Source organism: Adiantum capillus-veneris, chromosome 26, assembly GCF_014529385.1.
Source record: "Adiantum capillus-veneris isolate H3 chromosome 26, ASM1452938v2, whole genome shotgun sequence".
In the NCBI taxonomy this organism is placed as follows: domain Eukaryota; kingdom Viridiplantae; phylum Streptophyta; class Polypodiopsida; order Polypodiales; family Pteridaceae; genus Adiantum; species Adiantum capillus-veneris.
Genome location: NC_140956.1, coordinates 41,038,170 through 41,065,074, shown reverse-complemented (window position 1 = coordinate 41,065,074; position 26,905 = coordinate 41,038,170). Strand labels below are relative to the sequence as shown.

Below are 26,905 nucleotides of genomic sequence, written 5' to 3'. Positions count from 1 at the left end.
AATTCGTGACACTCACTCGAGCAGTCTCCTTTATGCATAGCACCTAGACTCTCAGAGATAGATACACTCGATTAGCCCTGGAGTCTTCACGACAGCTGGGATCACAAGGATGCACAGGTGGCATCTTGGTTTCAGCTGCATGGTTTTCGTATGAACGGACTATCCCATTCAATTTTCAGTACTCTTTGGATGCACCCTCCATCTCCCTCACTTGGGCAAAGACTACTAGGCTCATCAGGCAGGACTTGACTCAATTGGATACCAGGAGGACATGGATACAGCCTACACTACATATGTCACTACCCAGTATACTATGAGATATGAGGCCGCTTCCACTGTCTATTCAGAGAGGGTTTTGGACCACTTTCTAGGGTCATGAGATATCAGGATCAAAGATGCCTTGGACTATACTTATTGGAATTACGCAGACATAGAGAGGACTCTTGAGGAGGGGCCCAGAGAGGAGATACAGCTACAGCAACAGATTACAGATTACAGATTTCTTTCAATCACAGACAAAGGAGTCAGCCCCGCACTCCCCACAATATAGCGGATGAGGGGGCCGTCTCGACACCGACAGAGACTATGATAGAGGATCCACATCGCCAAAGTGCTCACTATGGAGGAAATTGATGTTACTCTCAGAAACTGATGATCTTTTTTACTTTTATTTTACTTTATTTTATTTCATATCCAGCCATTGTATTAGATCCCCCAACATTGTATCAGTTTCGTCTCATAGGCCATTTTGGCATTTTGAAGACGTTTAATATAGCATTTCATTTGATTTCATCCCATCGCCCCTCTCTCTCTCTCTCTCTCTCTCTCTCTCTCTCTCTCATCCCATACCCACATACTCAACCTGCTCTGAAGAGAGGAGCTGGGAACATGCCTCAAAACAGCTGGTATGACGAGGAATGCAGAGAGAGACGAGAACCCAGGTCCAGAAAGAGCTTACACTTGGGATCATCACATATAAGTAGTCTCGGATTGCTCTTCGGCGTATAGTACGTCGCAACAAAAGGGCATTTTTAGCCAAACTGGAGAAGGATTTATATCAGCTCTTCTTGAGTCAGGACTCACATGAAGCATGGCGCTTATTTCGAGAGACTCACCGCCGCCGACGATTACTTCTCCTGAGATCTGGGGTCAATATGTAACATCATTATATATGGTATCTGGACAGCCTCCATTACCAGATCCGCTAGAGCCATGCCCTACTACTAGTACTTTCTTTACTACGGAAATGGTGGAAAAAGCCATTGATAAGATGAAGACAAGAAGAGCATATGATCATGATGGTTTAGTAGCAGAACATTTGATCCATGCCAGGGATCTACTTTCAGAAGTCCTTGCTCGTCTGTTTAATCGGGTCATGTGTGAAGAATTACCTGAATCTTGGAAATTATCTACTATCGTACCTATTTTCAAGTCAGGGGATCCTATGATACCCGGGAACCACCGTACCATTATGGTAGGTCACACTTTGACCCGATTGTACGCATCCATTCTTGAACAAAAATTGAGTAGATAGGCAGAGAATGAGGGCATAAGAGCAACAGGACAAGCTGGATTCAGAAGGGGTTATTCCACTTTAGATCATATTCTTACCCTCAGAGCCATTATTGAGGAAGGAAGAGCAAACGGGAGAAGGATGTATTGTTGCTTTGTGGATTTTCGGAAAGCTTTTGATACAGTACCAAGGGCCAGATTGATGCGCAAAATGCAAGAGTTAGGAGTGCCCAAAGAGATTATATGGGGGATCATGGCTTTATACGGGTCATTAATGGGGTATGTACGTACTCCAGAAGGGGATTCCGACATTGTTCATTCCACCGTTGAAGTAAATAAGGGATGCCCACTATCCCCTACTTTATTTGGTATGTACATAGATGAGGTATCAGATTACATTGATAGAGAGGGTGACAGAGGGGCTCAACTTGCAAGGTCATGGATCCCTTTATTGTTGTATGCAGATGATATTGTACTGATAGCAGAATCACCAAATGGAATGCAGAGGCAACTAAATGCATTACATAAATTCGCAGAGGACAGTGGACTGTCGGTAAACTTGGGTAAAACCAAAGTTATGGTGTTTAACACCACACCGCAGTGGGTTAGGAGATCGGCACCTACACTTACATATGGCCAAGATACAGTAGAGTACACAGATGCATACACATACCTTGGGGTGGTATTTGCAGGACCGAAGTTTACTCTTAAGAAAGCAGCGGATGCTAGATTATCCAGAGCCTCTGCGGCCTTGGGAGGGTTGGAGAGGATGTGTTCACAAGTGCAGTTTCAGGAACCACGAACAAAACTTTGGCTTTTTGATACTGTGGTGGCTTCGGCTATGCTTATGGGGTCCAGATTTGGGGACCATCTGTGGATCAGGATAATTGGAAGTCAATGGAGAGACCTCTGGTATCTATGATTTCCCGAATGATTAGAGCCAAGGCCTTCGTACCACACGCGATTACCCGAGCGGAACTAGCAGCCCCTCCGTTAGAAATTGAAGCTCTTACCAGATCAATGTCCTCATGGTTTGTGGGATACAAATAATTGCCGATATACTAAACTGGCCCTCGAATCCTCTCGACAATTAGCAATGAAAGGGGATACATCATGCTGGTATGCGCAACTATCCTCGTGGTTTCAGAGACATGGGTTCAGTATGGAAAGATTACCCCCCTTCCAATACTCTCTTGAGGCTCCATCACTGGCAATTACACGAACAGAGATTAATAAAATCATTCGACAGGATCTTATACAGTTGGATACTAAGAGGACATGGGTAGACCCTACACAAGAACTAGGCACGAAGATGGCCGAATACAAAGAAAACTACAACTATTTGAAGATGGATTTGTGATTCGCCCGAGTTACATGGATACCCACCTGTCTCATGGTTTGAGATGTGCTATTGGTCAGATTCGCACATCCTCACACCAGTTGGAAATTGAATTTGGCAGATTTAGGGGAATCCCACCTGAGAGCAGAATTTGCAAGTTGTGCGGAATGGAGCCGGAGACAGAATTACACTATATATGCCCTTGCACAGTATACTATGAGATACGGGGGCGTTTTCATTGCCTCTTTAAAGAAGGCTTTGGACCTCTAGATAGAATCATGCAATACCAAGATCAAAGATGCTTAGGCTTGTACCTACTGGAACTACATCGGCACAGGGATAATCTAATGAGAAGACAAAGAGCACTACAGCCTCAGAGGCAGATCACAGATTTCTTCGGATCGAGAGAAGCAGGAGTGGATGGAGAAACAAGAGGCCAACAGCCAGCACAAAGGAGTACCAATATTCATACCAAAGGCACCCTAATTGACAGAGCGACTGAGCTTAGGAAATCGAGACGACCACAACCAAGATGCAGAAGCACACTCCATCGGAGGAGACTACAACAAAGGATTAGAAGCATTCTAGCTAGACACCTAGAATGCTCCTAAGAAGTCTATTTTTACTACTTTGTATTTAGTTTTTCACATTTATTTTCACTCTTTCACACTTTTCACACTTAGTACTTTAGTACTAAGGTACCCAGACATTGTCACAGATTCACCATTTTTGTATCAGTTTGGTCTCATAGGTCATTTTGGCCTTTTGAAGACGTTTAATATAACATTTCATTTCATTTCTCTCTCTCTCTCTCTCTCTCTCTCTCTCTCTCTCTCTCTCTCTCTCTCTCTCTCTCTCTCTCTCTCTCTCTCTCTCTCTCTCTCTCTCTCTCTCTCTCTCTCTCTTTTTTTTGGAAAAATCAGGGCTGTATATTACGGAGTACAATATAATCCCGAGCGGATGCCAAAATAGCCTATCACGTGGGGTGTACAAGCTGAATGTAAGGGTGAGAGCCACTAACGTGACAACTCGACTAGAACAATCTCATGGTGGTCTGTGTGATGAGTGGAGGAGAAACCACCGAGGAGGTGCATAATGCCATGTAATCTGTCCACCTGTAAGTGTGAAGAAGAGTGGAGATCGGGCCCAACGCCGAAGGAAGTCAAATCGACGAGCCTCGGCTGCTCTAGATGTACCTGAGGAAGAATCCCATTGCCAAATGAGGGTGTGAATGATGTCCAGCCAAATGGCAGTGAGTGTATCCGGAAGGAGCTGTGGAGCCGCACCGAGAAGGTGAAGACAACGAGCTCTCCAAACATATCATAGTGCAATGGTAGTGATGACTGAAAAGATTTCATCACGTGTCTGAGGATCCCCCTGCCAAGCAATCTGTGATAACATAGCCAAAGTCCCTCGCCGATAACTAGTCGAGGTAAGCATAAGAGCTGGATCTTTGTCTGAACCCTCATAAAAAAGATGCGGTCCGGGCATCGACATCAACCAAGAGACAAATCCCCAAGTGAGAAATCCATGCTGAACACCAGCTCTGCTAAGTAGAAAGCAAACTGCTAGCCACACTACATGAGAAGACGAGCATGACCAAAGACAGTGTGCAGGTGACTCACGTAGGTGCAAAGGACAGCGAGTACATAACGGATCATGACCCATAGAAGCTAGCCAAGTCTCAACTGGAAGTCCTGCATGTGCAATCATCCACATGAAAAAAGAGATACGACGAGCCACATGTAAATCCCAGATGGCTGACCAAAACTGTTGTAGATAGGCATGAGAGAGACCTGAATGTAACCAAAAACGCATACGAGTGGGTTGCTCTGGGTGCTGTCTCATCAATGCTAATCTTCCAATTCTGACAGTGTACTCAAAGAATGATACATGTGCACCGGTGGGGTTAGAGTGAGGCCAATGCCACTCTCTCCTCTCTCTCTCTCTCTCTCTCTCTCTCTCTCTCTCTCTCTCTCTCTCTCTCTCTCTCTCTCTCTCTCTCTCTCTCACGTTTACCTATGGGCGGGTAAACAAAATCTAGGTGCATATACTTATCTAGGGATAGTTTTCAATGTGCGAGTTTTTTCGATGAGAAAAGCAGCAAAGACTAGATTGACCAGAGTCTATGCAGCCTTGGGCAAACTTGAGATGATGTGTTCGTAGGTTCAGTTTCAGGAACCTCGAACCAAACTTTGGCTTTATGATACTTTGGTGACCTCGGCCATGATGTATGGGTGTAGGTTTGGGGCCCCTCAGTTGGTTGTCACGGCAGAGCTGGCAGCACTAATGGATGGAAAGAGATGGAGAGGCCTTCGATATCTATGATTTCCCGGATCATTAGAGCCAAGGCCTCACTACCTCATGAGATTATTAGAGCAGAGCGTGTCACAAACTGCTGACGTGTCAAAGCCCTGAAGAAGGGAGCCAACGTGCAGATGCCGACCGAGGGGCCTAAACCCTAAGAATGGAGCCCCAAGTGACATAAAAGGAAATAAAGCAGGACCCACACACACAAGAAATTGTGTAGCTGCTGATGACGTGGCAGATTTTTGAAAATTGTGCTCGCTGTTGACGTGGCAGGCTGTACGGATTTCCGCGTTATGCACTGGCTGATGACGTGGCAGGCTGTACGATTTCCATGAATTACGCTGACAACTTTTTGGCATTGCTTTTGGACCAGGATCTTTTGAGTTAAAAGGCTTTTCATGAAAAACTGCTTTTGGGGCCTAGGGCCTTTAAATATGAGGCTAGGGCTCAATCTCTAGCATGCTTCCTGGAGAAGATGCAGAGTCGGGAGTACCGGCTTGTACTGTGTTGATGCAATATAAAGAAATACCGGAAGGGGCACCAAGATTTGGGGCCAATACTCTCTGGGGTGGAATTATGCCACTCCGTGTCGCATGTCATCTCTCTCTCTCTCTCTCTCTCTCTCTCTCTCTCTCTCTCTCTCTCTCTCTCTCTCTCTCTCTCTCTCTCTCTCTCTCTCTCTCTCTCTCTCTCTCTCTCTCTCTCTCTCTCTCAATTCAATTGTTATTGAAGAGCTAAAAGTCTGTTCAGTCTGTTCTTTTTTATTGGCACGTGGTGCCCGTCTTGTGACAGTGGTATCAGAGCATCAAGCGTGTGCTTTTCTAAAAGCATACCGGTCCCACCAAAGAGCAGACAGAGCAAGATCGCACTTCCAAAGTTCATTGGAAATTTTAGCTTCGTGCTTCGACCCTCGACTTACTAGCCAGTCCCACCCTTACTACATCGCGCATCGGGCACGCTTCCGTCTTCACCGCTCATGTCTTACAGGGCATAAGCCATTAAGATCACTTGCAAGAGAAGGATCCAAGATTTGTTTCAAGTCACTGTTTTTCTCAAAAGCAGTGCCATGCACATGTTGATATCTACAGCTACCAAGCCACACACTCCAAGGACTTGGCAAGCTTTCAAGAAAAAAATTTAATGAAAACCCTAGCAGATTATAACTTGAAATTTCTCAACACCTCCCAGTAGATGTCTCTTCACGAGCAGATGACCTTGGAGGTCCAGTGTGATTGCTATCTTGGGACTACCGTCGCCGCCAAAGAAACACTGTTTGTCCAAGAGCTGATGGACCATGTTGTGCTTGGCTGCGACCCTATGGAATGAACCTAACCCTAATTTTTTGGTGCAGGTTTCATGATGGAAAATCAGTCGCCTTTTCGAGCTCGATTGATGTCGTGATTGCTTTTTAAGTTTGAAATCTGTTTGAGAACTTGTTTGGTGATCCTGTTTGGAATTTGTTTGAAATGAATGGTATCTGTTTTGAACCTGTCTTGGTGCCGATTTGAATTGTTTGACTCTGGTTTTTATACTGGTTTCAATGATTCGTGATTTTACTCCCGCGTGGAGTAGTGAGAAATGATGTTTGAGAATGCTTGTTCATACTCATGGCCCACACCCTTCTGGTTATTTGCGGGGGGTAGTATTGGATGATTGAAAAGTGTTGTTTTTACTCATGGCCCAGACCCTTGTGGTTATTTACGGGGGGAGTATTGTTGTTGTGACTCCCGGCCTGAACCTGGATGGTTATGCGGGAGGAGAGTATTAAGAAGTCTGAGCAGTGGTTACTCTTAGCACCTCCAAACGACGCAAGTTGCAGTATGGGGGGCATTCGGTTGTAAAAGGCCTCTATATCTCCCGGCCCATGCCATTTTAGGTTATGCAGGAAGAGTGATGAGGAAGTTGTTGAATATCTCCCGGCTCGGACCTTGTTAGGTTATGCGGGAGGAGTGTTCAGGCGGCTTTATGTTTCTATGTCTTGTAACATGCATATGCATTGTGATGTGCCAACCGCTGAATATTCCTAATTGGATGAGATTGCCTGGGTATGTAATTTTAGTGCATCAAAACACACCGTGGAAGATCAGTACGTTCTGGGTGTGATGGCTAATTTTACTACACCAGAACATCAGTTCCGATCTGGACAAAAGGAGAGGCTAACTCCTTGATCAAGATCGAAAGGAGAAGCTAACTCCTTAACGAACAGAGCAAATTGATTGTCCCTCGGAAATTTTTGAGCTAACTTGAGTTGTTTTGCAGATATGCTGTAACCGCGGACGATTACTCTCTTTCAAGAAGGGGAGATGTCACAAACTGCTGACGTGTCAAAGCCCTAAAGAAGGGAGCCAACGTGCAGATACTGGCCGAGGGGCCTAAACCCTAAGAAGAACAAGTAACAGAAGAAGAAGTCCTACCAACTTATGGGGACCCCGTATGATGGGGCTCCAAGTGACATAAAAGGAAATAAAGCAGGGACCCCTCCCACACACACACACAAGAAATTGCGTAGCTGTTGATGACGTGCCAGATTTATGAAAATTGCGCTCGTTGATGATGTGGCAAGTTGTATGGATTTCCGTGTTTTGCGTTGGCTGATGACGTGGCAGGTTGTACGGATTTCCGTAAAATACGTTGACAGCTTCTTGGTATTGCTTTTGAACCAAGAGCTTTTGAGTTAAAAGGCTTTTCATGAAAAACTGCTTTTGGGGCCTAGGGCCTTTAAATATGAGGCTAGGGCTCATTCTCTAGCATGCTTCCTGGAGAAGGTGCAAAGTCTTGAGTATCGACTTGTATTGTGTTGATGCAATATAAAGAAATACCGAAAGGGGCGCCAAGATTTGGGGCCAATACTCTCTAGGGTGGAATTCCGCCACTCCGTGTCGCGTGTCGTCTCTCTCTCAATTCAATTGTTATTGAAGTGCTAAAAGTATGTTCAATCTGTTCTTTTCTATTGGCACGTGGTGCTCGTCTTGTGACAGAGCTGGTTGCCGCTCCAGTGGTGATCGAGGCACTTACTAGATCAATCTTTCATACATAGCTTGTGGGACCTTCCTAGAAACAAATATTCCCAGCTTGCTCTTGAGTCTTCTCGGTAGTTCGCCTTACAAGGAGACACAACCTACTGGTATGGACAAATGACTTCTTGGTTCCATATGCATAATTTTAGCATGGACAGACAGCCTCCCTTCCAGTATTCTTTGGAGGCCCCCTCCCTCACTGTGACACAGATAGAGATTACTAGACTTGTCTGCCAAGATTTGATTGAGATGGACACCAGGAGAACTTGGATAGAACCTACTCAGGACTTGGACAGGAGTTGGGCACGAAGATGGTTTTTTACAGAGAACATTTCCTCCAACTCACGACATATGGCTTTGTAGTCAGGCCAAGCTATACGGATACACATTTGTCATATGGGGTACGGTGTGCTATTGGCCACATACGCACATCCTCGCACCAACTTGAGATTGAGACTGGCATATATAGAGGAGTTCCGACTGAGGCCAAGGTATGTCGTGTATGCCATAGGGAGCTAGCGACATAGCTGCATTACATGTCATTGCTCCGCATACTATGAGATTTGCAGGCGATTCCATTGCTTATTCGGGGAGGATTTTGGACCACTTTCGAGAGTTATGGGCTACCAAAATTTGAGATGCTTGGGTCTATTCTTGCTTGAGTTGAGGAGACATAGAGAGTGCTTGTTGAGGCGACCAGAGAGACAAACTTAGCGGCAAGTTACGGACTATTTCAGGCAAGCCATTACCATTAGACAGCTAGACAGACAGATTCTCCAGCAGAGTTCAGATCCCACCTCCGCTAGAGACACACTGATTGACCGTGCGATGGAACTAGGGAGATCCCAGCGCCCACAATTACAAAGGAGGGCATCCCAACATGGACGGAGATTAGAAAGGAGGATTTGGATTATTTTGGTGCACCACGCACAATGCCAGTTAGGTTTTTGACCATGGAGGACATCGAGGAGATCTAACACCGACCGATGCTCGGATTTCTCCGAGTTGGAGGTTTATCCCCTTTTTAGTAGCTTAAGTTTCATGCACCCCTCATTATTTTGTACCTTTGTATTGACTAGAGAGTCTCTAGTCTTTCCCCCACTTTCATTTTCACTACATCATCTTGTTTAGGATGTTAGTCTTTCTTTCAGGCTTCAGCACACAGACTTTGTGTTAGATTCAACAATTTGTAACTTGTTGGTCTCATAGGTCATTTTGGCCTTTGGTAGACGTTGATATATCATTTAATCTCTCTCTCTCTCTCTCTCTCTCTCTCTCTCTCTCTCTCTCTCTCTCTCTCTCTCTCTCTCTCTCAAGTTGTCCACCGAGACGACCACGACCGAGACACAAGAGCACACTACATCGACGGGGACTCCAGCAGAGGATCAAAGGCATTCTAGCACGACACCCAGATTGTCATTGAGGGCCTATTCTACATTTTCACATTACACATTACACATTTCACATTTCACACTTCATTTTCAGTTTTCATTTTTTGTACTTTCAGTACTTTTTGAACTTGAATTTCAGACATTGTACTAGATTCACCACTTTGTATCTGATGGTCTCATAGGTCATTTTGGCCTTTTGAAGACGTTAATATAGCCGGGCTAGACGACGACCACGAGTCACAGGCTACAGGGGCGCGAGCTCCCACCACCGACAGATCGAGGAGATCCGAGCCCGGGAGCGCCGTGCCACTGAGGAGCGAGTGGCTCAGATGAGGGCCGACCCGACAGCTTTCATCCGGGTAGCCTTGGCACCAGACCCGCCCATGTACCACATCTTACATCCCCCCATTAGTACAGGATGGAGCTAGATAGCTTGACGCATTCTCATGATTGTACTACCTTGAGCATATAGACATGCATATACCCATAGAGATAGAGCTCCATCCCCCCTCAGATACTCCACTACCTACATTCAGTTCAGTTTTGTATCAGTTTTGTTTCATTTGTCTTTCCAATAGACGGATGACATACACACCATGTACATTTGATTTGTCTCATAGGCCGATTTCGGCCTGACATAGACGTTAAAAATCTTTCTTTCTTTTCTCTCTCTCTCTCTCTCTCTCTCTCTCTCTCTCTCTCTCTCTCTCTCTCTCTCTCTCTCTCTCTCTCTCTCTCTCTCAAGTTGTCCACCGAATTTAAGGTCAATTCGTGTCATGACCGCATCTTCCACTGCCTATACTAACATTTCTACCCGAGAACTCCAATGCCCACGCATAGATGGCAGTGTGAAAACTTTGGCCTTCGGGACCCCACGGCCCATTGGCCTTCACAAACGATAGACCCAAGGAAGATGGGATTGGAGTGAGTATCAGCAAATAGAGGAAAAGACAGCACGGTTTTACGTTTCACGCCTACTCCCCCTTTAAAGAATTACATTATCTCCTCGTCCACAACAGTAGGGAGCAATTGCCACGATCAACGATACAAATTGTCAAAGAGCTCACATGTTTCTAAAAGGGAGGCATTGGGGGTGGTAGCACACCGTACTATATGATGGGGCCGTCATCAGTCATGAGACTCCAGTGGAGCCCATCTACTGTTCTACAGTTTTCATATCATAGAGGTTTTACTTCGTCCACCCGTGACATATCATAGAGGGTTTACTTCGTCCACTCGTGACCAGTTTGCTGCACCCAATTGCCGTGGACTGTTTCCTCCACACCATCTACATACCAAAGTTGGCCTACATTGGGACTATGCCCAAAAACAAATGGTATGATGATGAGAGCAAGCAGCTTTACAGGCACCTCCGACAGCATATATTGCTGAGACAAATATCTCACCGCCACACCAGACATGTTGGATAGAGGCGTGTGCCTATCAGGTGCTATTTTGTGCCATCTAAGTGCATATTCCACTGGCAATTTGACACAAACAAGGAAATCAAATAAAACAAAACGACAAACACAATACAAACCCACACCTCCCCCCCCCCCCCCCCCCCCATGCAAACACATGCAAAGCCACACACACACAAACACACACAAACACACACACACACACAAACACACTGCAGCACGCACATGTAACATGCAGCCCAAGCAGAAAAGAAAGAGCCAGAAAACAGGAAAACCCTTCACTCGGGGAGCAAAAATGCAGTTGATAACTATAAAAGCAGGGGCCCCACTCGACTGCCAGAGAGGCAAGAAAGGGAAGATGGAAGGATTAGGGATTTGGATGGGTGAGATGTAGCATTCCCAATGTGACGTGTCGACTTTACCCATAACCACGTCAAAAGTGAACAAAACAGTTCTCTCCTCGTTGCCTATTTGAGCACTCATCGCATTCAGCACTATGGCTGTTGCAATGCGCTATGGCTTAGTGCCGATTCTAAGAAGGTCAATGTAACCCAGGTTTCGCCATGCCACATTCTTGCATCTATGATCTTTGAGAAAATTAACTTTCTCTCCATGTCCTTGGAGAAAACCCATACGATTCTCACCCCAGTACTCGCACAGTATCAAGTTAAATGAACTACAATAACAGAAGGTATGACTTTTGAGCACAAAGTTCAGTTGAGGACGGCACCAAATTGAAGCATCGTGCTCAAGATTGCTAACTCACCTTAAAACCAGCAGGAGAAAGAACGTTCAAATCTCTGATCGGACGATACTCTATACCATAAACACGTTGCACTCCATCTGTCATAGATAACTTTAGGCACCTACTTGCATTTGCCAGCCGCTCTTTGTAGCGCTGACGAATTGGAGCACCAATGTCAGTTATCTCATCCACCTGTCCATCCAAAAATTAATGATCAAAGTCAATGAATATCTGCTATTTTGTCTGGTATCTTCATAACATGAGAATCTGGCAAATTGTAACATTACAAAAGAGACTAATGTACAAATAGTAGGTGCTACCATAAGAAAAGGCTGACAGAAAACAAATATAACATTGCAGAGTGACATTTTCCAGTAATAGCCTTGAAAAACAAGATTTTTGTTTCCTTTCACACAAGATGCAATGATCAAAAGAACGCGCCTTATTTTCTTGAGAGTCTCTATTGTGTAACAAAAAGACTTTGTGCTTTCAGAGCTGAGAGCCATTACCTGCAAAACAAATGGCCCAGCCAGCTCAATGGCATGGAGAGTGTGGACATGAGGAGGAAGAACAGCTGCGCCCATGATATTCAGATCGGTAACCAGAAAATGGGAAAAGCATATTTCTGCCTGTAGTGAAGCTGGAAGCTGTAGAAAACCTGCCCTTGACGTTGCCAAGCCATCAACACAAGCATTAAGCCACCGGGGAGTGGGTCTCACTCCACGGCTCTGCAAGAAGGCTTCCAATGCAGCATGTCGAGAAGCTATTGAGGGTGCAGGAGAGGACGTGTCCTGAATGCGTGATGATGAAAGAAATGAAGCAGGGCTATGGATTCTGCTGTGATGAATCATGTTAATTGGCATGTCGTATGCAGCATTGTTGACGCTGGGAAAAGGAGAGGACGATGTTGGTGCAGATGCTGAGAAAAGAGGTCGAATTGAGTTGATGATGGGGGGATCCGAGTTAGGGTTTGCGGAAAAGGCGTCCCTGGCTGTGCCATTGCTAGAGCTCCGATGAGTGGGAGAGTCCAGCACTTCTATATCCTCGTTGGCGCCATTGCTAGAGCTCCGATGAATGGGAGAGTCCAGCACTTCTATGTCATCGTTGGCGCCATTGCTTGAGTTCCGATGAACGGGAGAGTCCGGCACCTCTAAATCGTCTTCTTCTACTGCCGCTGCTTCTGTGTTTGCAATGCCTTCCGAGCTGGAGGAGGACGAATCACTCACCTGCAGAAGAACCCTTCTGCGGGGAGCCATTGGAGCGTTCCCGCTAAATTTTTCAGTGCTTTTATTTCAAACACCACTTTGAGATTGAGAACAATTACACAGAGGGCTAACCATTGAGACATCAATGGGATTTGAACATGAATTATAACTAAGCTTGAGGCAGCATGCACTAAAAGGAGCAAGGGCAGCTTATACAAGCATTTATCTTGGAGCTGGGTCGCACCTAGGAGCAGCTGGGGGGAGGTGCCGGCAAGGCCTAAAACTCAACAGTGCGGTCGCACCAGGGGGAGAACCTTGGGGCTCATCGCTTAAGAGAAAATCCAGCTGAAAATCAATCCTCGTGGTGAATCGTCATTGCCTTCATGATGCAGTGAAATGCACTACGCAAATTCTTTCCGGAAAGATAGCTTAGCACCCTCAAAATTGAAAGGATTAGTGCAGCACTTGCTATATTAGGCAAATAAGATCGTGCCTTCTCCCTGCTACCCCTGGGTGCGACCCGGCTCTTACAAAAGGGGTTCCCCTTATTCCAGTGAGCTGTTAGCTTTGCAACATTGTCTTAAGCGGCTAGAAACTTGTTATGTATTTCTTTCTCCCTAGATTTAAGGGGGCAAATGGAAGCCATGAGCCAATCAATGGTCAGCAGTAGAATCTTATGGGAACTTCCTAATAAGAACCTCGAGCCATGGATCTGTCAATGAATGATATTGTCGATCTATCAAATTGTTAATCTGCAAGGTAAAGAGTGTTTACTTATGCTTTGACTACTTATAAGAATGAACCTGAAGACCTTCACTTGCGACCTTAAAGACACACGCGCACTCTACTCTATATGCACAATCCCTTACCTTGAACAGATAGTTAGAAGTGATAGCTCATCAGAGTTAAGGGACTCAAGGATTGCTTTGATAAAGAGTTCACATGTCATATGGCTACTCGATTGCAAGAAACACATAAGCCAGAGACTAGAAACATGTTCAATATTTGTTTGATCTCTTAGGGGAAATAACTTGCCCCTTATTCTATGGGTACAATAACTTGTATCGTGGGCAAGTGCATAAAGTCCCGATGGCCATGTATAAATGTTTGATGATAATGGAAGTTCTTAGAAGGAAAGGATGTTGCAAGTTGTTGACCACGATGACCATTACATGAAGATTGATACGCCCAATTATTTGAAGATAGCATATGCGGACAATATGGGCTTATTTGGAAGGAAATAGGTGGCGGGTTGCAAAGGTGATTGGTCAATACATATGGATGGCCAATCAATTTGGGCATTTATAGGTGGTTAGCATCAGTAGACAACATGCTTATTTGGAGTGTTATGGCCCAAAGAGGCATAAAAAAAACCAATTGCAAAGGGCGATAGAGTGTTGCATAGGTGTACAAATGAATAGTTAGGACAAAATTATGCATGGGTTTCCATCTTGGGGGAGACTTTATGGAAGGAGTGGTGAACATTCATAGGATCAACGATGATGTGTCAAGGGCTATGATGGCAATACCAATGTACCATGGATACTTATCCTCCAAACTTTGAGCCTAGATTAGAGAGACTATGAGCATGTAGCTCAAAATTGTCTGGTGTTACTAATGCATGCGTAAGAGACCCACATCCAATCATCCAAGGTAGGCTATAAGATATTGCCCTGTCTTGTTGTGCACTTTGATTGAACCCGTTCCAAAACTAGGATCAAGCACAACACTTTCACAAAAATGTTGAACTTCAATCATGAGGAGAAAAAAACAATGGGGCACTGCATTAATAGCATGACAATGTACATACCAAGATGCCCAATAAAGAAGATTCCCGTTGTAAGAGTGCATAATTTCATGTTTTTAAGAAGGATTGAGGAGATCTAAGAAACTCCATATCAATTTCTTTGGACAAGGGCATACTATTTTCAATTCATGTTCTTATGATGCTCAAAAATATGGTTGCCATGCTAAACATGCACCTCCATATGAAGGTTATGCATTTGGTAGCTCTTGTCGGCAAGTCACGTGGATGCTCAAAAGTTGATGCATATAGCTAAGAGCAAGAAGCTCAAGACAAAAATTTGAGCCCATGCTAGGCCATTAAGATCATGTAACCATTGTGGTGGTGATAAAGATTTTTTGTATGATGCATCGAGGATTATTTAGCCTCAAGTTGTAAGTTATTGCGTGTTAGTCACCTTTGCATCGGTAGCCCAAATAGGCCAAAAACCTTGTCTAAGACTTCCACGATGAGGCTAGGAATGATAAAGATGTCTGCCTACTTTTGAAGGAGACAATTTTGTCCCTCTTGATGTGATCACAAGGGGTCAAGATAAAAGAGGGGAAGTCCAATACATTCATCACCATCCTACGGAAACATCCAACAAAAATAAGAAAAATGAAGGAAAAGTAATGAGAGTTAGAGAGAACACATCCAAAACTCTTAGCCCCATTTAAAGAAGGGTGAAAAGGGAAAATTCTCAAGAATTTCTCTTTGGGAGCTAGTTCCAAAGGATCAATGACCCTAGATATGTGAGAAGATTGGGGATACAACTACCTCTACCGACCTCACAAAGGAGTCAGCACAAAAGTGCACCTCACAACTTACAATTATAGGGATGTGCAAGGTTGCTAGAAGCCTCCCATTGGTTCATAAGAGCAAGAGTCAAAAGGTAGTTATGAGAGTGAGGCGATTTTGGCGGACACCTCTAATAAGGACTATATTGATAGCTCCTATCATAAAGGGAGTGATGAATCTCCAATAAAGAAGGTGAGCAAACAAAGCAAAGCCCCACCTCCAAAATGAAAAACTATTTCTACTTATGAGGGAACAAAAGTTGAGGAAGCAATAAAATACATGTTCAAAGGGTGTAAAGAGACTAACAACATAACAACAAACCAAGGCTACCTTTTCCATGTAGAAGCCTATGATTAAATTTAGGATGAGATCCAATGAAAACAAGGTATTGTTTTATGGCGTAAATACAAGTGAGCCATTCATGGAGAGAAAAATAGCATAGTAGGGTTTGATTATTGATATATTGAAAATGACTCCAAGGCTCCTTGCTATATAGACTTGAGTTAGAGCTTTATGCTTATGTCATGGATGAGGTATCAGAGAGCTTAATGATTAGCCCAAAAGAGAAATTCAAGTGGAAAACCCTTATGCTTCCTTTTGGGGTTGTTTTGACTCATCTCTTGGCTTCATATGCAATTGACACATGTGTAGGAAACACCCATGGGCCATATACCTATGTATGAGTATTATTTGGGATGGCTAAGCAGGTATAAGCGGCTAAGGAAAGGTACCATAGTAGGTGCGACGTATGTCACACACTCCAACAGTATCGGCTATAACACTAATGCAAAAGCCATAAAAAAGGGTAGAAAATACGACTAACTTGAAAAAGTAAAAGATGGCAAAGAAATGAAAAACAATGTTGAAAGCAAAGTATTAGAAGGCCAATGGTATCAAAAAGGGAAATAAAAGCTTAACATAGCCAGAACATGAAAAGCTTCAACAGACTTAGGAAGCCAAGACCACAAAATAAAGGAGAAGAAAACATAGATGTCCAATTTTGGGGCTAGAGAATATGACAAAATTCAATGAACAAAACATTTATACAAAGCTTGGGAGTCACGAGTTTAAGTGAGGAAGAAGAGCCACTAGAACAAGGTACCCGACCATTACAACAGATTCACAATTCAAGATAGAAGAATAGTGACTGAAAAGCCTTAATTTAGACCTCTTGAGAAACGAGGTGAACCTTGTGATTAGATATGCCTTAGAGTCTAGGGAACAAATTTTGCACCCACACGGACCAAAACAATTAGTGCATGAAAGTAATGTGGACTGTGGGCTTTGAGCTATCCATCTAGCTGGCTAGGTTTCTACTTGTTTTAGCACTTGTGATAGGCCTTTCCTGGATGAGGTACACTTGGCGAGCATCAATGCTAGCTCTCTATTCCTTGTTTTCATTGGTTGCAAATTCCATGGAAAGTGGAGGTAGTTGTCCTAGAACTTGATTTGACTTCTCTATAACTATCGTAGGCTCACTTTTGATATGGTCATTTGGCATTTGGCCCGAGTGATTTTTCAAACATCTAAACCTATTGTGGCACCAATCCAGCTCCAAACATGACAAAATTGTACATAGGTCTAGCTATAGCTAGTCTTTGGGTTGCTTCTCGATGAACTCGCACTTTGCACGTTTAGAAAAACCTTTTAAAAAATCCCAAACCTCATAAGCTACCCAAAAAACTTTTAAAAACTCCCAAAAATACTTAATGTTTATTAAAATTTTATGGATTATGGGACAACTCCTTGGTTTAGCAATTGATCATTTTATGGCCCAGATAGAGCAAAAAATAGTAGAGTTTGATGCTAATTGGTGCAAATTAGTGCACACAGTGCTATAATGATACAAAATTTCCAAAATTGGTTTAATCAAGCACTAATTTGAGAAGTTAATCTCTCAATTAAGCTGAAAATCATGCAAGATTTGTCAATTATGCTCAGTAAAGGACTTTCTTCCAAAAGACCCACAACTTGTGAGTTATGCATTTGATATTTTTAGCCAAATTTTGATAGCATATCTCCACTTTTTGAGAATTGAAAACCTTACGGAGGCAACGTCAAATTCTTTTTCCCCGCATGGAGGATTTTTTCCCTTAGCTTGTATATATCCCCATCGCTCTAGAGCAAGTCTTATATTTGTATTAGCACACTCAATAACACTTCCTTATGTGCTATCCATCTTCATGCATTCTTTACCCTAATTCCAACAATTTGTGTCAAAGAGGGCTTCAACATCTAAGAAAACATTCCCAATACCCTCTTTCACTTTCTCAAATTAAGGTGATTTTTGGTGAGCACTCATAGGATAACCTTTGGAAGAGAAGTATTGCATAGGCAATTTGAGGGCAACTCCTGGCTCAATATCCTCAAAATTTTTATTTGGGCTCATTGTAACCTTCGCTTGCACTATTGGTAGTACTATGCTTGCAAATTTTTTATTTGTGCATGGACAACGCAAGTTTCTAAAAAACAAGAATTTGTAGTTTTATATGGGATGTGCTATATAGCATAGGTTGGTTTTATGCAATTTTTCTCTGCACAAGTAACTTTTGTATTGTGTACTCACCGGCCATGGTTGGCAATAATGATGTTTTAAGCATGTTGTGTTTAGAGCACAAGCTGGATGGGGACACCTAACCACTTTGGACATGCATGATTCTAAGGGAGTTTAGAATGTTATACGGGGTTATGATATATGATCAAGTCATGTGGATCAAGTTCTATGGATGATGCTGCACGTTCCAGCAATTCCCCTCCTAGAGTTGCTTTGCCTAATGTTGAGTGAGCACATTGGGATGCTAAAGATGCACATGCTCATGCATTGATTGTATGTTTTACTAAGCATTTTAGAACTATACATATTCACTAAGCACAAATAGCAAACCAGACATGGGATAGACTAGCTTCTTTGTATGAGCTCCTAATTTGGCCCAAATTGCTTAAATGTGTAAAGAATTAAATGTTATGCACAAGAGGATGATCTGCATGAATTTATTATGAAAATTAAAGATCTCAATGAACAATTAATTACTTGTTGTGAGGCCATTCCTGACAGTTTTTCTGTGCGTGCATAGTGATTTATGTGGGCCTATGCCTTCTAAATCCCATGGTGGTGCGTCTTATTATGTTACATTCATTGACGATGCAACACGACATGTTTGGGTTTATGCCATGAAGTCTAAAGATGAGACTTTTTCTTGTTCCAAAAAGTTCTTATCTAGTGTGGAACTCAGTCTGAACATAAGTTGAAAGCTTTACGTTCAGACAATGGTGGAGAATATGTCTCCAAAGAGTTTGCAGACTTCTGTTCAAGTAGGGGAATTAAGCGCGAGTTTACAGCTCCTCATACCCCTGCACAAAATTGTGTTGCCGAACGAATGAATAGGACCATCCATGAGAGGATTATGTCTATGCTATCATAGGCTAATTTACCGCAAGCGTTTTGGGCTGAAGCATTATACACTGCTGTGTATTTGATCAATAGATCACCACATGCTTCATTATAGTTTCGTGTACCTTTGGAGTTATGGTCAAGACATAAGTTGCCTTATGAAAACTCTGTACATTTGGTTGCGAAGCTTATGCACATGTACCCAAGGAGTTGCGTGCTAAGCTTGACCCTAAGTCTAGGAAATGCATCTTTATTGGCTATGGTGTAGATGGTCAATTTGGATATCGTTTATGGGATCCGAAAAGTCAATCAGTAATCCGTAGCAGTGATGTTGTCTTCAATGAGACCAAGATGCATAGGCAGCCAATGAAAGAGGTTGAATTCCGGAAAGTGACATTTTCCGATGTATCACCTCCTGTACAGATAGCCCCATAGCCAATTACTACACAGCTAGTACAAGCTCTGATCAGCCGAGGAGATCTCAAAGAGTCTCACATCTGCCAAAACGGTTTGTTCCAGGCGTGGACTTTGTGTTGCTGACAAATAGTGGCGAGCCTTCTTGTTACAAAGAGGCTATGCTAGCCAATGATACGGTTCAATGGGAACATGCTATGAAGAGGGAGCTATCCAGTATTGCAAAGAACAAAACATGGGAACTTGTTCCATTGCCAAAAGGTAGGAAAGCTTTGCCTTGTAAATGGGTTTACAAGAAGAAGATTGCATCCAATGTTGAGAATTACAAAGCTCGTTTAGTGGCCAAAGGTTTCAAGCAAGAATATGGTGTAGATTTCCAGGAAATCTTTTCTCCAGTGGTCAAGATGACGACACTAAGAATGTTGCTTGCTTTGGTTGCCACTGAAGATATGGAGCTTGATCAAATGGATGTCATTACAGCTTTCTTACATGGTGATCTTGAGGAAGAGATTTATATGCAGCAACGTGAAGGGTTTGTGCTCAAGGGCAAGGAACATTTGGTCTGTAAGCTTCTGAAAAGTCTCTATGGCTTGAAGCAATCGTCCAGACAATGGTATCAAAAGTTTGATGCATTTATGCGTTCCCTAGGCTATAAGCACAGTAATGAGGATCCATGTCTTTACATGCCAAATGGAGAGCTTATTATGCTTATCCTTTATGTAGATGACATGCTTATTGCTGGTCATTCTAAGAAGGACATTGCTGACTTGAAAACCAAGCTGAAAAGTCAATTCGACATGAAAGATTTGGGTGAAGCCAATCACATTTTGGGTATGCGCATTACTCGTGATCGTAAGAAGAGGTTGTTGTACCTTTCTCAAAAAGAGTATGTGCACAAGGTTCTTGCTTGTTTCAACATGCAGAAGGGGAAAGCCTTGAGTACTCCATTGCCTGCATATTTGAAACTTAGCAAGAACGATTGTCCCAAATCTACTGAGGAAAAAGTTGCGATGGCTAAAATTCCTTATACTTCAGCTTGTGGTAGTCTCATGTATGCCATGGTGGCTACAAGACCTGACATTGCACATGCAGTGGGAGTTGTCAGCAGATTTATGTCTAACCCTGGTAAAAAGCATTGGGATGCTGTCAAGTCGATTCTCAGATACTTGAGTGGCACTGCAGAGATAGACAGTTATGCTATGGTCATGGAGAGTCATCCATTCAGGGATTTGTAGACAGTGACTATGCAGGCTGTGTTGACAGTCGTAAATCAACAACAGGTTGGATTTACACATTTGCTGGTTCTGCTATTTCTTGGAGATCTGTTCTTCAAGATTGTACATCCATTTCTACCACAGAGGCAGAGTATGTTGCATTGAGTGAAGTATGCAAAGAATATATTTGGCTTGCTCGCCTAGTGAAAGATCTTGGATTGGAGCACTGTACACCAGTTCTTCATAGTGACAGTCAAAGTGCTATTGCCTTGGCTAATAATCCAGTGTTTCATCCCAAAACGAAACACATTGATGTGCGCTATCACTTCAGTCGTGAATGCCTAACAAACAAGAGCCGTGATTTAGTGAAGATTCCTACATCAGAGAACACAGCGGATGCACTCACTAAGAGTCTCTCTAGCCATCAGTTTCAACACTGTCGTAAGTTGATGGGCATTGGGTGAAGAGTGGTGCTCTTCCATTTTTATAGACTCCCACATTGGCCATCAAGTGGGAGAATGTTAGGTTTAATGGCCATGTGGCCGACCGCCCATCACTAACTGCCGCTAACCCTAAGTGTATAGCTATACACTTGTGTGAGCCACTAACACTGAGTACAATGTGTATTGTGCCTTAATGCATAAGATAAGAGAAGAAATAAAGGGGGCATACAGTACGTTGGCTCTCCCCCTTCAACCTGTGTGTGGCTATGGTGGTGTGTGTGTGAGTGTGTGCATGCGTATTCTTCTTCCGTTGTGCTTCTAGCTCCTCCCCATCATTCCCTCATGCTATAAAGAAGCATCTGGCCCTCATCCAACAAACCCAAGCAACTGAGCACACTCAAAAAATTGATTGCAATTGAAGGGGTGCCCTTATGTTGCATCCAAGAAAAAGAAAATATAGCTTCCTTGGCCAGCCCTTGCTAGGCATATTCTCCTCTTGCAAGAAATGTTACTTCACATCTCAATAAAAACAGATTGGAGCTTTCTCGCCACATTCATGGTCAACATATCTTACAACCAACTCACTCTTGAAGATCACATCCTTACCCAACCAAGGTAGGCATATCCTAACATCAACTTGTCCCAAGAGGTGTCATTTCACATAGAAAGCCCATCAAGACATTCTTTTAGTGCTTTCACACATGCATCAAGTTATCAACCAGCACATTGCCAAGGTTTCTCCAACATCTCCCCAATAGCCGTTGACTACATAGGTGATTGCATTTGAAGAAAGGCCTTTCCTTTGCATTTAATGAAAACATCTCAGTGCTTCCTTGCCACATATATGTTGGGTATATCTGGTGAAAACATCTTAGCCATGAAGAAAGGCCTTTTCTTTGCATTTGGTGAAAACATCTCGTTGCTTCCTTGCCACATCCATGTTGGGTATATCATATAGCGAATACACTTGAAGAGGTGACATTTTGGATAAAAAGCACTTTAAGAACTTTATGCACTTTCATCCCGGGGCAGTCACTTATCAAAAGACCCCTATATCACGTGCGTTCAAGAGGTAATTAATAATACCCCAATATACATACTATACTTACACTGTGAGCCTATTTAAAAAACCCCCACCCCCCTCTGTATGTATACATTTTTATACATTTTGGTCTTTTAATAATCCTCTCCGGTTAACTCACGTGATATCATACACATTCTAAAAAGTGACCGCCCCGGGACTTTCATAAGGGGCCCACATTTGACATACATATCGACCAAGGTTCAGAGGCCTTCAAGGTGCAAGCATCGGAGATTGCATTTAGAGAGAGGCCTTCCATCTGCATATGGTGAAAATAGCACAGTGGCCTTCCTTGTCACAACCATGTTCATGTTGGGCATATCTTGCACCTTTGTGAAGTAACCCACAGCGTCTGGTCCAGATGAAAGAAACAAAAAACTTATTGCCATTGAACCCTCATCATGCTCTCCTATAGTCAACATGTTCCAAGTGATGACACTCCTAAGGATGCCCATCAAAGAACTTTTTGTGCTTCCATGCTTGCATACGTATTGACCAAAGCAGTACCAAGCACGAAATCTTTCCAAAGAGGATGCCCATAACAAATGTTTCATGCTTCTATGAGGGCACCACATTTGGCATACATACAAACCAAGCACCACAAAGAACACATATTTCTCCACTAACTCTTGACTACAATCTCAACACAAATACTCTCAACCAGTCAACATCTTGTGTAAGGCGATAGGCCTTCAAGGTGCAAGCACAAGCAAATGTAATTGGAGAGAGACCTTTTGTTTGTTCGTCGGCTACATCCTATTTTGAATCAAGGAAAATATTTTGTGAGACTTGTGCAAATTTGGGAATACACTTGTAGGGAAGATTCATTCAAGATCTTATGACTTTAACTAGATTAGTCTGCTTTGCAAGGTGCCCCTATGTCACATCTAGTAACAATGACATCCTAGAGAGGATGCAAGTGTAGTGCGTAAAATGCCATATTTTTCCCTCATGCTACCAGAAAAATATGGATATCATCTAGCAAACGCAAGTGATTGAGCACACTAAGAAAAATGATTGCAATTGAGGAGGTGCCTTTGTGTTGCATCCAACTAAAACAATTCACAGCTTGCTGGGCATATCCTTCTTTTGTGAGAAACCTCACTTTGCATCTAGTTAAAATAGCCTAGAGCTTCCTTGCCTCCACAACCATGTTGGGAATATCTTGCAGCAAACATGCTCCAGGGGCACCGCATTTTGGATACATATCAACTAAATAATATCCAAGCACCTTCACAGTGCAAGAATAGATTGAATTTGAGAGAATTTGAGGCATATCAGCCTAGAGCTTCCTTGCCATGGCCATGTGGGACATATCTTGCAATCAATATGCTCCAAGAGATGACATCCCAGAGAGAATGCCCATTTAGAACTCTTCATGCTTTGTGAGGGCACCACATTTGGCATACATATTGACCAAAGCAATGCCAAGAATAGCATCTTTCTCTAGCAATGCTCTCATCATGAATTCTTTACCCATGTCAACAGCTTGCACAAGGCTAGGCCTTCAAGGTGCAAGAATATGTGGAATCATCCTCTAAAAATAGCATGGAGCTTCTTTGCCATATCCAAGTTGGCCATATCCCGTGATCAACACGTTCTAGCATATGATATTGCGTACAAAAAACTCATTAAAGACTTTGGTAAGGGCTCCATATTTGGCGTACATATCAACCAAAGCATTTCCAAACAGAACATTTTTCTCCAACAACCTTTGACAAGCAATCTCAAAATTTGATTACCCGTGTGAAGGTCTTGCATAAGGTCACAGACCACATGCATTCAAGGTGCAAGCATAGGTGAATGCATTTAGAGAAAGGACTTCCCTTTGAATCTAGTTAGAACAGCCCAGATCTTCCTTGCCACAGGCATGTTCACGTATCCTACAATGAACACACTTTAAGAGACAACATTCCAAAGAGGTTGCCCATTAGGAACTTTTTTTCTTTCATATATGCTTTCTTAGGAGTATTATGATTTGCTGTCTAAATGGTTTTGTATGAAGTATCTATTGGTCTCATTATTATTACTGCACTAACTTGTGTAGGATGATAGCTATACATATTGATGAAAGCATTGTCAAGTACAACATCTACCTCCAACAACCTTTGACTAGCAATCTCATTTGTGAATTCTCTCACCCATGTTAATGTCATCCTGCATAAGACCACATGCCCTCAAGGTGCGAGCATAAGTGATTGTATTTGAAGAGAGGCCTTCCCTTCAATGCATTCAATGAAGATAGCACGGTGCTTCCTTGCCACATACATTGGTGAACATGCCAATACTTCTCATGCTACCAAAAAGCATGTGGCTCTCATTTAGCAAACCTAAGAGACTGAGCACACTAAGAAAAGTGATTGTAGTTGAAGAGATGTCCTTATGTTGCATCCAACAAGAACAGTTCACAACTTCCTCACTTTCGCATATCATCCTTTGGTGAGAAACCTCACTTTATGTCTAGCCAAAACAAAGCTTCCTTGCCACCACTATATATGTTGTAGCCAACACACTCTTGCAACCAGCATGCTTTAGGAGACCACATTTTGCACAAAAAACTCATTAATAAATATTTGTGCCTTTGTAAGGGCACCACATTTTACATACATATCAACTAAGGCATAGCCAAGAACGTTCAAGGTGCAAGCATAGATGATAGTATTTGAGAGGCATCCAAGGCATATCAACCTAGAGCTTCCTTGCCACAACCACGTGGGGCATATCATGCAATCAATGCACTCCAAGAGACGACATCCAGAGAGGATGCCCATTAGGAACTTTTTATTCTTCTGTCAGGGCACCTTTGGTATACATATTGCCCAAATCCTAGGCAAGAACGACATCTTTCTCTAGGAAAAATATCATCGTGAATTATTTATCTATTTCAACATCTAACGTAAGGCCACAGACATACCTTGTAGGTGCAAGCATAGGTGGATGCATCTGGAGAGAGCCCTTCCTTAGTATATGGTGAAAACATCATGAAGCTTCTTTGCCATAGCCATGTTGGGCAAATCCTGTTGGTGTTGGAGCTATGGTGGGTGTAGGTGCAGACAAACCAAGTGAAGGAGAGCGGAGCCTCTTAGAGACAAGGACTTGAAGCCCACACGCTCATGCACATGCATAGTGAAGGAGAGAGGAGAGGAAGATAAGGTTGCACAAAAGGCACAAAAAAACGAGAGTTATCATTAGGTTTACATGAGCCTTATAAAGGCATTTACATCCAATTCATACACTAGTGTCTATCCAAACATAAAACAGGCCGCCCAAGTTGGGTTGACCCCAACAATCGCCCCCTTCAGCAAAACTTGGCGTAAATATCATCACAACGCCCCCTAGAACTAGACTCACCATGCTCGTGACACAAAGAGGTTTAGGTGTACTCCCAACCACGAGTTTACGGTATACTCGTAAACCGTGAGTTTTAGGTTTTCTCACAACCAAGGGTTTTAAGTGTACCCATAACCTGGCGCTACCAAGAGAGCCTCCCCTTTCTCATGAGTGGAGGTAAACGTAGCCGCCAAACATGGAGTTTTGGTTTACTCCCAAACCCTAAAGTTTTTGGTTTACTCTAGCTAACCTTGGTTTAGGTTTACCAAATAACCTCATGAGACGCAATCTACAGAAAATGGGGCTTCATCTTCGGGAAGGTCTTACCGCCGGCCTGTGATTCTCTTAGCCAAGGCAGTGTCTAATCCCTTAAGTACATAATTTTAATGATATACATCTTGACAAAAGTATTATCATACTCATGGAAATGGATGCAGGATAAGCAACATATTTCCTTGGCGCCTGACTACTAATTTTGCCATTCACGTCAGCAATAATCTATTGTAGACACCATATCATGTGAATTATCTCTTAAGGCCAAAAAATCATTGAAGGCTTTAAATGAAAAAAAAAGATAATAATAAAAAACGTTGTGGATGAGTTTGCTAACATCAATGCTGATGGCAAACAATACTTACCACCACCTGTGTGTGTGGTGCCAAGTTACCCGCGCTCTATCCTTGTCTGCTATCGCTCACTCCCGCCGGTTCCACCACCTTGCACCACCACCTGACTATTGCCTGTGCAGTATGCACCATGCTTGAGCATAACGGTCCTCTGTCAGCTACATCAATTGTTGAAGACCTGCTGCTGCAGACCCCTACTTTCTTGTCTGCCAAATCTACCTTGCATCGGATGGGCCTCTATCTGCCCCCTCCTTTGGCTGGACTCTGGAACTGCTGCCTGCAGGAGCTCTTCAGACTCAAGCTTTACACTCTCTCTGCCCAAGCTCAATTCTACCCCCAAGGGCTCAAACCTCCAAGTCTTAGCACCAAAGCTCTGATACCGCTTGTTGGTGTTGGAGCTATGGTGGGTGTAGGTGCAGACAAGCCATAATGAAGGAGAGAGGAGAGGAAGATAAGGTTGCATGAAAGGCACACACACAAAAAAAAGAGTTATCATTAGGTTTACAGGATCCTTATAAAGGCATTTACAACCAATTCATACACTAGTGTCTGTCAAACATAAAAGTGACCGCCCAAGTTGGGACCCCAATATATCTTGCAATCAATGGGTTCCAAAATATGACATTTTGAATTGAAAGCTCGTCAAGAACCTTTTGTGCTTTCATAAAAATCCCACATTTTCCACATATCAACCAAATAATTGCACCTAGCACAACATGTTTCTCCAACAATCCATTTGAAGAAAACATTTGGTCAAAACAACCTGCAGATTCCTTGCCACACCCAAGTTGGGGATATCCCACAATCAGCATGCTCCAAGAGACCATCTCGAAAGGGATGTCCATCAAGACCTTCTCGTGCTTTGATGAGGGTACCACATTTGGC

The 26,905-nt window shown here is 43.1% G+C and overlaps 1 protein-coding gene and 1 pseudogene across 3 annotated transcripts in view; one reads left to right on the top strand and one right to left on the bottom strand.

The window, feature by feature from the left end:
* Window positions 1–13,094, bottom strand: part of RMI1 (recQ-mediated instability protein (DUF1767)) — a 78,642-nt gene extending 65,548 nt beyond the window's left edge. Inside the window, exons 1-2 of one of the 3 annotated variants that reach the window (XR_015186646.1) lie at window positions 12,245–13,092; window positions 11,757–11,927 (exon numbers count right to left, since the gene is read on the bottom strand). Coding sequence is in view for 1 of the 3 variants with exons in the window: in XM_086501951.1 (XP_086358077.1) it covers window positions 11,757–11,927; window positions 12,245–12,991 (918 nt within the window). In the remaining 2 variants the exon portion in view is untranslated. Of the gene's footprint in view, window positions 1–11,756; window positions 11,928–12,244 lie in introns of all 3 variants that reach the window. The other 2 variants (XR_015186645.1, XM_086501951.1) reach the window with 2 other exon arrangements.
* Window positions 2,791–9,391, top strand: LOC147423318 (uncharacterized; annotated as a pseudogene).
* Window positions 13,095–26,905: the final 13,811 nt, after the last annotated feature.